The sequence below is a fragment of the Calidris pugnax genome, unplaced genomic scaffold (genome assembly GCF_001431845.1).
Source record: "Calidris pugnax isolate Ruff unplaced genomic scaffold, ASM143184v1 scaffold56, whole genome shotgun sequence".
Taxonomy (NCBI): domain Eukaryota; kingdom Metazoa; phylum Chordata; class Aves; order Charadriiformes; family Scolopacidae; genus Calidris; species Calidris pugnax.
In genome coordinates, this window is record NW_015090839.1 from 16391293 (window position 1) to 16406140 (window position 14848).

The 14848-nt window shown below is 43.3% G+C and overlaps 1 protein-coding gene across 7 annotated transcripts in view; it reads right to left on the reverse strand.

The window, feature by feature from the left end:
* Positions 1 to 14848, reverse strand: part of ACTN1 (actinin, alpha 1) — a 46696-nt gene that overhangs the window by 24822 nt on the left and 7026 nt on the right. For 4 of the 7 annotated variants that reach the window (XM_014941860.1, XM_014941861.1, XM_014941855.1 and 1 more), the window contains exons 3-7: positions 8972 to 9058; positions 8298 to 8385; positions 7269 to 7347; positions 1750 to 1831; positions 59 to 144 (exon numbers count right to left, since the gene is read on the reverse strand). In XM_014941860.1, the coding sequence (XP_014797346.1) occupies positions 59 to 144; positions 1750 to 1831; positions 7269 to 7347; positions 8298 to 8385; positions 8972 to 9058 (422 nt within the window). Of the gene's footprint in view, positions 1 to 18; positions 145 to 1749; positions 1832 to 7268; positions 7348 to 8297; positions 8386 to 8971; positions 9059 to 14848 lie in introns of all 7 variants that reach the window. The other 3 variants (XM_014941856.1, XM_014941858.1, XM_014941862.1) reach the window with 2 other exon arrangements.

The following is a 14848-nucleotide window of genomic DNA, read 5'->3' on the forward strand; positions in this document are numbered from 1 at the left end:
GGACATTAGCAACGGCACCAGGTGTGCTCTGTGGAGGGAGCTTGGAATCCTGCGATACCTTCTGGGCTCCTGAGAAGGCGTGGTAGAAGCTAGAAACATAGGTCATGATGGCTTTCTCGTCAGGACGGGCAGTTCCAACAATGTCTGTCAAAAAAAACCTCACGTTAAGAGCATAATCAACTGATGGGAGGAAAGAAAAGGAGAGGGAGAACCACAACTGTCCAGGAGGCCTGCTGGGGTATATGCTTGTCATAGCAACTCCACAGGGCTTCCCAGCATTCCCCAGAAGATGTGTCTCAGAAGCCAGGATCACCCTCCTGGTTGCCCTCCCTCATTATAAAATTGCTTCCAAGGTCAGGCCAGACTAACGCAGCCATACATCAGCATCTCACATGTCACAGCATTCCCCATCCTGAGAACGTGACTGTGAATGGTGGGTTGAATCAATCCAAACTGGCATCAGGTTGACATGGCTTTTTTAGATGTATTATACTGCAATTCCTCCATGCAGTTCTTCAGGAAAGATCCCTTCTCCCTTCCTTTCCATGCTCCCATCCTCCACTTCAACACAATGATGGCTTGAATTTCAAAAGGCCCTTTTCATTAGTTGCAGAGGAAACTCAACACCTCTAGAGATCGGAATTAATGTTGTGGAGGAACTCGTTAGCCCCACTCCATGAGGGAGGAGAGTGATGAGGAAAGAGCAATGGTACCTCCTGCAAGGGGCTCTCTTCATCACTGCTAGCTTTGCTGAGATCTGAAGCTAGATCCACTTATTTTGGCAGTGGCTTCATTTCCTACAGAATGGCAGGAAGCACTTGCACCTAACTCCAGAAACCTCATGATTTTTTGTGACCTCAGCATGATGAATGCAGGGAAAGTAAGACTCATCCCTGGGGATAGGAAATACTACCTCAGAATGCGAACACCCTAGTTGCCCAAATACAGGTTCACTGGGTTCAGTTGTCCTATCCCCACTTTTCCCACTTGTTCGTCTCACTCTCTTATTTAACAAAAGCCTTTAATTGCTTCTCCTGTCCAAACCAAGCCTGAAATACAGCTTCTACTGTTGAAACCAGCTGGCTTCAGGCAAACAGCCAACAACCAGTGAACTATTTCAGGCTGTTGTTTCTGCTCCAGAGTTACAGTCTTCAAAGCCTATTGCCAAGCTGGTCCTGACAAGGCTCTGAAAAGTAATCCTTGCTGTCCCAGTGGCCTCAGGGAAGCAGTCAGTCAGTAGCAAAAGCTATCTCTGCCTTGGTCTCCAGACCCAGTCAGTGAAGGATCTTCATGCCCAACACTTCTGAATAGTCAAGAAGAAGCAGTTTATAATACTAATATCATGCCCCAAAAAGGAAGATCGCCAGCAACGTCAGAAAGAGCCCAAAAACACTCTGGAGCAAAAGGAATGCAGTCCTGCACTACACATTAACTCCGTATTAAGCCTGATTCTTGAAAGAGAATACTTTAGTCAGCAGTGGATGTAGCCAGGTGTTACTCATCTCTGCCCAGAGTGTAAACCCCAGCTTAAGATCTCCACACCAGACTCGAAGACTGAGGGGCACAGGAGGAAGAGGGAAGAACATGTGATTCATTATTCCATTGTAACTTCTTCCCTATACATTTAGCATGTGGCCATGGAGGGAGCACTCAGCGGTTACTGAATTCTTGTACAATACAAGTCCACCTAGAAGACGTGGGAAATTTCTTGAGAAAAAGCAAGTTAAAAGCCACTGGGTTCTACTTTACCTTCTGCATCCAGCATCTTGGGAATATCCAGGTATTTCTCAGCCACATCAAAAGCTGTGTTTAGATTAGTGAGAGGATCATCCTGGGAAAGAAACAGAGCCAGAGCATCAATACCAACTTGTAACAAGGTACACAGCATTTCTCTCAAAACACAGCTATTGTGCTTGGTTGGTTTGAGTAACTGTGCTGGTCCAGACAAAATTATGTATGAATCCTCATGTAGTAGGATAAAATAATCAGCTTCCTTTTGAAAGCAGAGCCTGGAGACTCATGATACGATAATTAACATATAATCCATGCAGTTGCAACAAGAAGGAATAATACATTTTGTCTTGAACCTAGTTTAAAGTAAAATTAGCTGCACGTCATACTGATAGTAAACGGCCATATCTCACGTTTACATCTCATGCTTATATTAGCTTTGCAACTTCCATTTTAAAGAACTGCAGAGCTGTGTATCTGTTAGAACATCTAAGCAATACTAAAATAGTAACAACATCTGCAACGGGTGCTGTCCTTAGCTAGTGTACAGTTTGTTGAACACCAGTTGAGTGGGAGGAAGAGAAATGTTTCAACAAATCTCTACAAAATAAATATATATATAAACCCCCGTTTTGTCTGAGTATTGCTTTTCCTCCTAGTCACTGCACAGGACTTGTCATTTCCTTCTATTTCTATTCCTCTCTACAGTAACTTTCTGCTGTGGCAGGATGCACTTCAGATACAGACATCAATACACAGTAATCAAATCCTAAACAAAGTTAAATGTGATTTATCACATCATGAGTCATATCACAAAGGTAACTAGATTTTAAAGAGCCATACAAGAGAATATGAAACGCAGATGTCACTGGAAATGAAAGACCTCTGCAAATTGTTTCCAGCATTCAAACATAATGATTGCTAAGTGCCGGGTGTCCTGCACTTGGGTCACAACAACCCCATGCAACGCTACAGGCTTGGTGAAGAGTGGCTGGAAAGCTGCCCGGTGGAAAAGGACCTGAGGGTATTAGTTGACAGCCGGCTGGATATGATTTGTACTATCCTCTGTGCTGTGGAATTAGAGGCTGGTACCTATGCTGTGGAATTAGAGGCTGGTACCATTTCAACTTCAGCCTACACGTTTCCTGTGCCTGCTGTGGAGAAACCTCTATGAACCAGGAGTGTAACCAAAAGCCTTACTTGAGAAGGTGAGAATAGCTTCTCAATACACAACATACTTTGTTCACTAAGTGTAGACAGGGCCTTAGCTCCATTTAGGAAGGAAAAGTAACAGCCTTTCTTTCACTCGAGTGCAGAAGCATCCAAAAATGCCAAGTGGCAGCTCCCTTGCCATTTTCCTCTAGATCATGTGCCATTTTCTACTTCTGTAGAAATGTCACCAGTGTGTACCAAATTTCAATGTATGCTGACCATGACATGACCACCATGGCATTGCTAACACCCTGACAGAGTGTTTTATTAACACAGACCTTTCTTAGCACAGATCCATCTGAATGAGCTGCTTGAACATCTGTCAGCCACTCCTGGAGGAAAGGGAGGAGCAAACTCACTGCTGATAGCTTTCCTATCAGTTTGCAAGTAACAGCTCCAGGAGCAGTGTTGCCAAAGGCTAAAAAGGAATTTTAAGCTGGAAGTAGGGCGAGGTTTCCTGATGGGAAAACTTACTGGCCTTGGGCACTCCCAAAGGAAGGGCTGGGAGTCTTAACATGCGGGAAACTGGAGACTCACCTAGATGAAGCCAGCAGACCTCTACTTCGTATGTAAGAAAGATGTGTGATCACATAGTCTCTTGGGGAACGAAGCTAAAGACAGTGCTACTGAAAACAAGCTACATAAGCCCAAGACTAGCTCTGAGATGAGCAAGTTCAACCTTGAGCAAGACCCTGTTCTTTGTGGGATAAGCTTCACCCCTCATGGACAGGGCTCATCACAAAGGTGATACTTCAGTGTCCCTGCCCAGAGAAGGGGTTTGGAACCAGATGATCTTTATGGTCCCTTCCAACCCAAACCATGCTATGAGTCTATGATTCTTTGTAGGGGTTTTCCCTGGGGGCTTGTCCAAGACTACAATATCATCTTGAGCCCTATGAAATTCCTCCAACTCCACTGCTTTCAGTTCCATCCCGTCATACACCAGCTAATCGTGATTTCAAATGGCCTGTTTCAGCTGACTCCCATGAAAAGGGATAAAGTAGTAAAGACTGGCCTGGCAGCTCCAAGCCTTGCAGTGCAGTACCACAGCTGCAGGCATGCTTTAGGGACCCAAAAGGCAGTAGAGCAAACAAAAGCCAAGTCACTTGTCCCCTGATTCCTTCCACAGCTGAACTACACACCCTAGAAGAGCACTGACCCAGATGAGGTTCTGCAGAGATGCCTTGGTTCCCACTCTGCTTACGTGAACATAGAGATGGCTGAGACACAATGAAGAGCAGTAATTTGCCAGGCTCTAGCTGGACCAAACACAAGGAAAGCTATAGTTTTTCCACAGAGGAATTAAGTTGTTTTAATGGTGGCAGATAGCAAACCTGCCCAAAACTGATGCCCACCTGGCATGTTTTCTGCTTTTGCTGACTAAAGACTATGGTGGCTCCTCCTCTTTCACCACGACCCTAACTCACATGGGGAGCCTTCTCTCCTCCTCCAGCTATTTCCAAGTCCTTGCAGCACGCAAGGTTGCCATGGCAATTATTGCAGTGTGACATAAAAAAAATCTTCTATTAACTAGCAATCAGGAAAGAAGATGGAGGGGGAGGAAAATTGAGAGAGAGCAAACACTTACTATATCTGCCAGAGTTGAACACACTAGGAAAGAAATCCATTGGTACAACTCATGTTTTCAGGAGTATCTGTAATAAATGCATCCAACACAGCAGTACACAGACCACATTTCTATATGGATTGTGGTGTATGAGGGGGTGTCTCAGCCATCAATCAATGATTGTACTCGATAAAAAGATCTTAGATGTGGCTCACAGTTGACTACAGTTGGGGGTAAAAGGAAGAAGGGAAACCCCGTCTTCTGCATATCCCTCACATGCAGACATGAGCTGAACCTCGAGATCTTATCTACAGTGAGCTGAACAATAGCAGATAGACCTGCACTGAATAGAAGCCATCTAACCAAGTAGTTGTGGTGTCAGGGTAACACTGACACCAAGCCAGGTGGACTAGGAAAAATAGCTACGAACATAAACTCAATACAAAACTGGGCTGACTAAAGAAGTTGCTAACTTTTGGGAAGAAGACATGCAGCTACCTTTTGCTAGCATACACTGCCAATACATGGTCCGTAGCATAGACACAGACTCTGTGAAGGAGCAGAAAAAAACTAAAACTGCACAAGAATGCTGCTCAAACAGGGGGTACAATGCAGACCTCTTGGCAGCTTGGACTGATGTTAACCTATCGTATACATACGTGTGTGTGTACACAGAAACACACAGAACATCACCAAAGGCACACATAGCTGAGATGCCATTAATCACTCCCTAGAGTTGGAAGAGTCCTGGAGGTGGACCTCTGATGTTGACCACTGGGATGGCTGCTTCTCAGGAGCCTTTCTCATGTCCTTCTCTGTAAGATAGGTCCCCTGAAGAACCAGGGATGATTCAAAATGTTGGGGTTCGTTTGTTTGCTTGCTTGTTTTTGAGGGAAGGGGGAGAGGGGAAGTAAGCTCCAAGGAGAAGGGCAAGAATCAGTTGAATGGAGCCAAAGGAAGGATAAAAAAGCAATAAAGGAAGAAGCAAGTGACAGAAATAATCCAGGCAAATACTGTGTTTATGAAGGTGCTGTGTTTATACATTCTACAATTGGGTTTCAAAGATCTAACATAAAAAAGGCAATTTCATTTCAGCACACATCAACTGCCAGAGCTAGAGGCTAGGCTCTGAGCTAAGCTCTTCCCAGCTATTCGCTCGGGATTTCAGCTATGGTAGAATTCTCAAACATTCATTTAATTTCATGCCTTTAGAGTAATCAAGGCAGAATATCAATAAAAACGATATAGAAAGAGTCAGAACACTGTAGGAAGGCAGAGGGAACCTGATGAAGGATGGAATCAAAGACAAGTGGAGAACGAAAGACACCGGTCCCCTTTAACCTTACTTCAACGAGGACAAATCCCTTCCCATCTACAATCATTTTGGCTAAGATAATCACCTTCCATTTCACCTTAAAAAGCCTGCTGGCAATATAAACCAAATAAATTTCTTTCCCTCACTCCCATTTCTCTTCGGTTTGGCTACGGCCTTTGTTGATAACAGAAAGCACTGTAGCATTTACGTGGCTGGATTTGTCAGACACACATTGCTCAGCTGCTTTTATTTTCCCAAGATCAGGCACTGAAAACATAGCTCCAATAATTCCTTTTTTTTATTGCTGCTGTTTATGTAAACAGGTACAGTCTCTCCCCACTGTTTATTCATCATGTTCTGACTCCAGACACTAAAACTGATCAGATAATATAATTGACTGCTCTGCAAGACAGTAAGGATCTAAAAGGTTACTGAAAAGCAGAGCAGGCATTGTACAATTCACTGCCTCAAGGATGCAGCTAATTTGATTAACTCATTTACATATTGTCTATTTGCGCAGTGATCCGAGAGCCCAGGTCCATTAGTAATGGGCTTCTCTGTTTATTTCCCCACCTAACATCAAGCATGTACACACTTGATAATACCCAGCCTGTGGGATCAGATGGCCAAGCTTTTTGTGTATTAACCTCAGTAACGACACATGAATTATGCTCTTGGTGACATTTCACTCCACGTGTGCGTGGATATAATGAAGCCGGATCTCAGCAGACTGTGGGAATGCCAGCAGGATGAGAAACCAGTTTAGTCTTCCATCCCCTTGCTGGGTTCAAGACACTGCTGGCAGCACATACCACTGAACGCTTAGTCTCATCATCCACTTAGCAATCTTGTCTCCAAGACACACAGGAATCAAACTTTGGAGCAGTGAGATATCATGTTACCAGTGGCAATTTTTGAAGTAAAATTGAGTGTTATGGCAAATGCTTTTCTGGCACCTGACACCTGCATGCTAGGAGAAGCCCAGTACTGCAGATGGCTCAGTGCTAAGCTGGAAGCATGTGACAAGTATCCAGTGAGGGCACACAGACCCCTTCAATGAGCTTGGACACCAGGTAACTGGTTTATATCCAACTCTCCACAGAAATGTTAAGTCTGATTTGACTTGCTAGTCTGTGACATTAGCACAGAAGTAGTCTCACATTTGGTGTTAATGAATTTGCCAGCTTTTGCTCATCAGCTGGGACTGGGGCACGTGTCTCATATAAAGGAGTCTGAAAGCGGGGAAAGTCAAGCAGGAAGCTCATTAAGTTCACGCTTGACTAAGAAGCCTGAATGTACTGATTCATCCCTCCTTCCTTCCCCCCAATCCTGCAACTGCCAGCTTGTGCTGAAGTTCTCCAATTATGTTTATCAAGCTAATTCTTCTCCCTCTTTATTTTCAAGGAGCCAAGCATCTGGTCTGACAAACAAATTGTGTCGTACCTTTCGTAGCTTCCCGTAGTCGATGAGCTCTGGACGGTGTCTATGAATTAAAGCGCAGAAACCAAGGCCATCCTTCCAACTACGAGAGAGACAGAAGAGAGCACAATGAACAGTGCTCAGCCAGGGAGGGACATGGTGACAAGCATGATCATGAGGAAAGGCACCAAGACAGCAGGACATCAAATTCTGGTTTAGTTTTTGCCTAACGGTGCTTCTGTAACTGCTGGGAAGGAGGCATGTCTTGTACCTGCATGAGACTGCAATAAAGATTCCTTTCAATCCCTACAAAAATCCACTGTAATTAGGATTTGTCTTTTGTATTGCCACCTAATTTTTGCCCGTCATCTGTGCTGAACTCTCTGTGCATGTCCTGTGGAGCATGCAAGGACAGGTGTAGAGCTCGGGGCTGAAAAAAGGTGTAGATACAAGCCCTAAAGAAGGAACCTTTCCTTAGAGAAAAGGCAAATGCCCACAGCTAGCCCCACTATAGTCCTGGCTAGCATGGATGACACTTAAGCTCTTTAAAAAGTGCTTTAAATGTATATGGTTCATACAGTTCTCCAAGACATGCTGGAAAAAGCACTATTGTGCAGAATCTTCACTGTAACATCTGCCAATTTGGAAATACTAAGAGCAGAGGAAGAAAACCACTCATCCATTCCCAACTCTGCCATACTACAAAGCTTCTGGTGCAGCCCTTATTTCATGGCTCCTAAAGCATTCTGAGTTTCCATAGAGCAAAATCTGTCTTGCTTAGCCTGGGCATATCGCTGCTCTCAGACGACTTAATGCTCTGAAGAATTTAGCGAAAGCAGCAACTGTAACCAGAATGAGGAACTGGGATGTAGGCACTTGGATCCTCTTATAACCTTTGCCTTTAGTTTCCTAGGTGTCTTTCTGGACTACGCTGTTACTGTGTAACATGCACCTGCACTGCCTTGGGAGATCTCTCAGGAACATTGTTGGACATAACAAGAGGCATATGAAAATAACACAGATTGTAAAGCTATGATCTTGCCTGTAACTCACCTGATATGGAAGTTCTGGATGTTTACATTTTTGTAGGGGGCTGTCTTCCTCTGACACCATAACAAAAGTCCTTCTTTAGCAGATGTCTCTAAAGAAAGAAAGCAAGCACACCAATTAGCTCATTTTCTTAGAAAGCAGGAGTCTCTGGAGCATATGCTAGAAAAACATGACCAACTCCTCTTCAATGAGCACTGAATTGTGCTTTATTTAATTTCACTTGTCAGAAAATTCTTTGTTTGGAAGAGTCTACTGGGATAGCTTTGTTAATAATATTTTCTTAATGAGGTTCTGTAATAAGGAGAGAGCTTTTGGGGATTAGAGAGGAGAGTATTATAGGACTTGTAAGAGATAGGTCCATCCATTTTCAGTGCTAGTCCCTGAATCTGCCTGCAAGAAACGCAATAGCTTCCAACATCAAAGTTAGCTTTCAGGCTTAGCCATCCTTCTGAGCTGCTCTTAAAATCTCTTTCAAGCAGAGGCTGTGAAGAACTCTTCTCAGTATACCTGAACTTGGCGAGAAATGTCAGTGAGATGACAGGGCAGCTTGGGAAGGGTTGCTCCCTAGGACTTCCGGTGACTCACCTAAGAGCACATTCTGTGCCCTTTACATTGGCAAAGCCATTTAGTTAACCCAGTTCGTTGTTGAACAGCGTCTGGAAAGAGCTAAGATTTACCTTCAACTGAGATATCCTGAATGGCAAAACGAAGGATGATGGTCCAGATCATTCCAAGAGTCATTTTAACATTGCCGTCCACGATTTCTATGGAAAAAAAAAATAACATAGAGAAGAAATAGAAGACATCAAGTTGCAAGTACAAATCCTAATACAACAGGAGTACTGGGGAGAATTCGCTTTTGCAGATGGGAGAACTGGAATTCCAGCTGAAAACTGTTCTTCCCGCCTCCCCAGATGCTCTGCTGGTACAGCAGAGTCTTGCCCAGTAGTACCCAGTAATCAGACTGGTTCTCTTGCAGTGTAATACTGATTGTAAAACAGACACCGATGATTCAAAAGACCAGGAACAAGGACTAATTTAGATCAATGTAATTCCCCACAGGAACTGTGGGGGAAAACACCTTGTTCAGGTTTAATTGCTATCACTTAGAAGCCACATAAGCCAAACTGGGAAAAAGAAAAGCCTTAATCTGTTACTCTGAAATATCTACTTCAAGTCACCTATATAACTGCCCCAGCATAATTATACCAGAAGAACCAAAGAGACTTCCCAGTGCAGATGTGCTCCAACAGCTGGTTTTGTCATGTGAATGGACTAGCTACCACTAAGAAAACGAAGAAACATCAACATTTTAATTCCAAACAAGCCTATATACACCAGAACACCTCTACAGGACTTCTTTCAGTCATATAATTGCCACAAGACACAACAGAGCATTCCTCAAAGTACAAGCATCCTTCTTGAAGAGGAAGACGAGATTCATGCTGACCAGCCTGAGCAGACCATAATATAAACTAAAATGTTAAGCAGATTGCGCTTTATTGCTCATTGGACTCCACAATATAAATCAGCAAAGGTCAACAACTTGGAGGTTTTAGAAAGTGACTGCTTGTGTGTGAGGTATGATCTGTTTAGGATAGGGGATCAAGGTTCTGGGGGAGTTGCTGGGGGGGGGATGCTGTCCCAGAAAGGGGCTTCCACCATGTATAGATTAGCACCAAGCAGACCAAATTGCGAGCAGCTGGGTCTCAAGTGCTGATCCTCCTCAGCATCTACAAAGATTCCACACAAACTATTCATACATGTTATAAAATTTACAGTCTTCACTCTTTCGAACAGTGAAACTAGCCAAGCTGCCTTCTCCTACTCATTCTCTGGTAGGTTCCAGTATGGCAGAAGAATCTTTATCAAACAACTGACAAGCTACAAGAGTATTTTCAGTAGGAAAAGGGTTAAAATTAACCTACTGTTTGGATGTAGAATAATTCAAGTCCTAACAAGGCTGCCAGAAACCATTTTTGTACTACTGCAGACACCTATGTGTTACAGCTTCCATAAAGCTGCCCAGGAGGAACACATCATGCTCTGGGGCAAGTAGAAATTTACAGTGTAAGCAACTGCCACCTGCCTGGATCCTGTCACAAAAGCAACAATATTTGAAATTTTCCTTTTAAGCCATTAAAAAAAGTTTTTCCTCTTATGAAAAATTTTCAAACACCCCCCAGACACGTTGTTTCAGAAACTGTGTCCATCTGGTCCAAATTCCTGAAAGCTTGTGATTTAGCGATACATGTGGTGCAACTTCCAGTCTAAATTAGAAGGATAATCTCTGCTGTGCTTTGACATATATCTGCATCAGGGATTTACTGATTTAAAAGACAGAAAACCAGAAATGCCACCTTGTTCTATTGCAGTGAACCCTTGTGTCCACTCCTTTCTGCATTTAAGAGTACAGACAGAGACCTGGTGGGGCATCAGTTTGCGCAGAATTAAAGCACCAACAACTTAAACCCCGATGCTTGTCAAGACTATAGCAGTTGGCAGAAGGACTCTAAGGTATATTAAAGGTCTGAAACTAAATCAAGCTCTTTATTTTAATGGACTAGATTAAAATTTGACAGCAATATTTTAATGTGGAAAATGCTTTACAAACACTAATAAATCAATCAGTGAGCTGAAACAGGTAATTAATATTACTGTTCCATGGATTTTAATTGGAAATAAAGGTCAAGATACTTACATAAAACTGGACAGCGTTAAGCTGTTAATGTGGCATGAGAACTCTGCACTATGCTCTGGTCACGTTCTCAAATTCCATCTTTATAAACATCCCCGGCGGTGTTTAAGGCCAGGCTGGATGAGGCTTTCAACAACCTGGTCTAGTGGGAGGTGTCCCTGCCCAGGGCACGGGGGTTGGAACTTGATGATCTTTAAGGTCCCTTCCAACCCAAACCATTCTATGATTCCATGATCTCTTCTGCCCCAGCCCTCTTCATGGCATTACTTATTCAAAAATATGTTTGCCCCCTGCTCCCATGTCTGATTCTTCCTTAGCAGTGCACCAAAGCAAAGCTGCTCCAGAAGAAGCCCAGAATACTTCCACCACTTCATCTCTACATATAATTTTATTTTTCTTGACACAGGAAAAACCCATCACCTACCAAGCAGACACGGATGTCAGTGAGCTTAGTAAGTGAACCAGCCTGGGACGCAGATTTAACCAACCTCACCATCCCCAGTCCTTTTCTTTTTTTCTTTTTCTTTTAAACAACTGACAAAACTGTTATTATTTGTTAGAAGTGGGCAACCATTTTTCATTTCTAGAGCTAAAAAATTTATCCTGGCAACCTGGTTACAAAGTCAACCAGCCTGATCAGAAAGGCTATATGCTCTTTGACCCTCCCTCATTCAGTTTTCCATCCCTGCATTGCCCAATGGCAATCTCCTTTTCCTTTAGGATCCCTTCAGCTGCTGCCAGTCTCCTAATATACTGGAATCTGGCCAAGAAACAAAAGTGAAAACCATGGCTGCAAAACAGGTTTGCATGAAGCCTTCTGCTTCCTGGTGATGAAGAGAAAGAAACTCCACAGGAATTGTAAAAAGTTGAATGTAACACTACAAAACTAGAACAATCTAGTGCTTAATTAAAGACACTGTGTTTGTTCCCCACTGATGTAAGTAAGGCTCAGTAATGTGAGAGCAGCTCACATATTAAAAGTCTAATAATCAGACAGCATCTCCTGCCTGACTGTGCTTTCCAAGCGCTCTTGCTGGGCTGGACTTCTGCAAGCGTTAGCTGCTGATGGTGGAGGAAGTGCAGACGTTGTCTCAACAGCAGCAGCAAGTACATGTTATTAATGTGATTTACATTCAACTTGGGAGCGGATCAGTTGCTGGCTAAAGCTGATGAGGCATCTGCATCCCCTGGAAGGAAATTTTTTGCACCAGTGAATGTGCTTCCACTTAGCTACCATCATTGTACCAAATACCACAAACGAATATCCAAAAGCTACAGTACTCTCATCCATTTGTTTGACAGCCAATTAAGGGCCTGAACAATATTCAGTCCTTATGAGCAAGACTGGCTGGCTACATAGATGTAGCTTTTAAAATGCCACCACCTTTTTTAAATGCATGAACTCATTTCGAAAAATGCAAAAATGATTAAGCTTCCTTTTCTACCCTGGCCTGGGTAGTTAGAAGCAGAATCTACAAAAACTGTTATCCCCTCCAAACTACTTCTGAGTTGCCTATGAGAGCACTGCCTCTGGTTACCCATGGAGAGGAGTTGCAGGGGATGAACAACTGGCAGGATAGCTTTATGATTGGGGAATTGAAGACACAGAGCTACGATGGTGACATAAAATCAAGGCTGCTCTGCATTTTGTTTATCCTAACAAAATGGAGGAGCAGGAGCAGGAGGAGCATCCATGCCCCCATCTTCAATAAACATGTTGCTAATGATGGTCCAGGCAGATTTAGGACAGATGGCTGGCATTGATGATGGGGGTATACATCTCAGCTCCCTATTTGTGAGTGGGGAGGAGATAGACAAATACAATGCTGTTTCAGTCACTGATGTGTAGAGACCTTATCTTCCCCCTCTTTCCACTGCCAAATGTATGCTTGCTCTGCCTGGGGCTTCAGTAGGTGTTTTGCTCAGATGGGACTTCTCCAATTGTTGAAATCTCTAAGCTTCTTTTCTCCTTTCACTTGTGCAGGTGAGACTGGGGATCAGTCCATCCAAAGCTATATTTATGCTGAACAGAGCCACATCTGCCTAAGAAAGCAGCAACCTTCTATGAAGATTAGAGGTGCAAATAAAACAGTCTTAGGGTCACATACTTGACCTATTCAATCTGTTAAATCCCAGGAGCATTTGACACCAGTATGGAATCTATTACAGCAAAAGAAGGCTCCTGAGGTGTCAGATGACAGTGAGATTTAAAAGCAGATGAAAAACCATTTGGAACCTGCACTAGGCTAGGGCCTTCCTTGATCCAGATTTACAGAGATCTACCATATGCCACAACTGCTTTGATCCTATGGACTCTGGCTAAACAAAGATGTTTAGAATCATCTTGAATTGTTAATAGTCAAAGATGGTTGTAAAAAGCAGCTCTTAACCCTCGTTGCTTATTCTGTTTGCTTAGTTCCCCTTCTGTTTAACGTGGACATGGAACATGTCCTGCACTCATGCTGTGTGTAGGAAATCCTCTTCAGTTCTGGTTGTCACTCACTAGGACATGGTTGCAGAGTTTGGTTTATAAACAGCAGAGAGGGATCTTTATTTGATGAAATGTGAGATAAATGCCCAGAAAACATTTTTGCTGGCTTTAACTCTGATTAAACACAAGGTTTCACAAGGCTTAAGGCAACCTGAGAGCCTACTTGGGATTCTTTCTGGAGCTTATTTTTTAACCACAAAAAGTAATAATAAAGAAATCCAGGACACTGATGCCCAATGCCATTTGTCTAATGTATACAGAGAATGACAGCTGGGCAGCAGGCGCTTTGCACAGAACCCTGCTGCCCAGCAGACACCCAGAGATGGAGCAAGCCACCTCAGGGTGAGGAATGCACTCCCCTAGCCACACTGCTGCTGGAAGGGGGCTTTCTCCTCAGAGAGAAAAGCCACCTGGAAGACTTCCTAGGTCAGTCCAACCTGACTGAGGCACTTACAGCTCATTTTCTTAGTGCAGTGTTATGACTGCCTCATTGGCTTTTATCTTCTGCTTTACTGCTGCATGAGGTCTTCCTAAAGTCTGAAATTAAGTCCTTAAAATTCATGCTACAGGAAGGCTTATATTCCCTTCCATGGACAGAGTTATTGCTGTGCTCTTCAAAGTAAAAGTCCATTTTTATAGCTGATGTGTAATTTACTGTACACCAAGTACCTGGATGGACTGGGCAGAAGGCCCTGCAGCAGATTATACTTCCTGGTGACATCTGGGCTAGGTCTGGGTGCATGGCAGGCTGGATACTTGTGATCGTATTTACATGGCCTGAGCTGGCATCACAGCACAGGCCCAAGCACTCTGCTTAAAAACCCAACCTAACCTTGGTCCATATGTCAGTGCCGTGCTACCTTTTGTAGTGTAAAGAAAACCATATAGGTTCAACATGTTGCTACATGGGAACCAGGACAAAGGAAAGTCAGGAATGTTTGGCAGGGGAGGTCAGGATCACTGTTCAGACTGATATAAATCATGGCTTCTGTCATTAAATGGCACCTCACAGCCTGTTTCTGAACAGGGCAACTGCTGTGAATCCATACAGAATAACTAGGCCCTGGAGATCTTCGGTCATAGACCATTTTACTTGCAAATGACTTCTAAGTGCTATCAGCGTACAGTCACAGCTGATACAGGAGCAGAGATCATAAAAGAAAAATCCAGTGGTAGGAGAAGAAAAGGCAAACTAGTGCCAAGGAGAGCAGAACCAGAAAAAAAAAAAAAAAAAAAAAAAAAAAAAAAATTAAAATAAAAAAGAAGACGCTACCAAGAAAATAAAATAAAAGCAGAATGCCTGTTTACCAGATGGATAAGGGGCAGAATTGCTTGAGGGAGATTATGACTCCCTGTTTTCAAGAG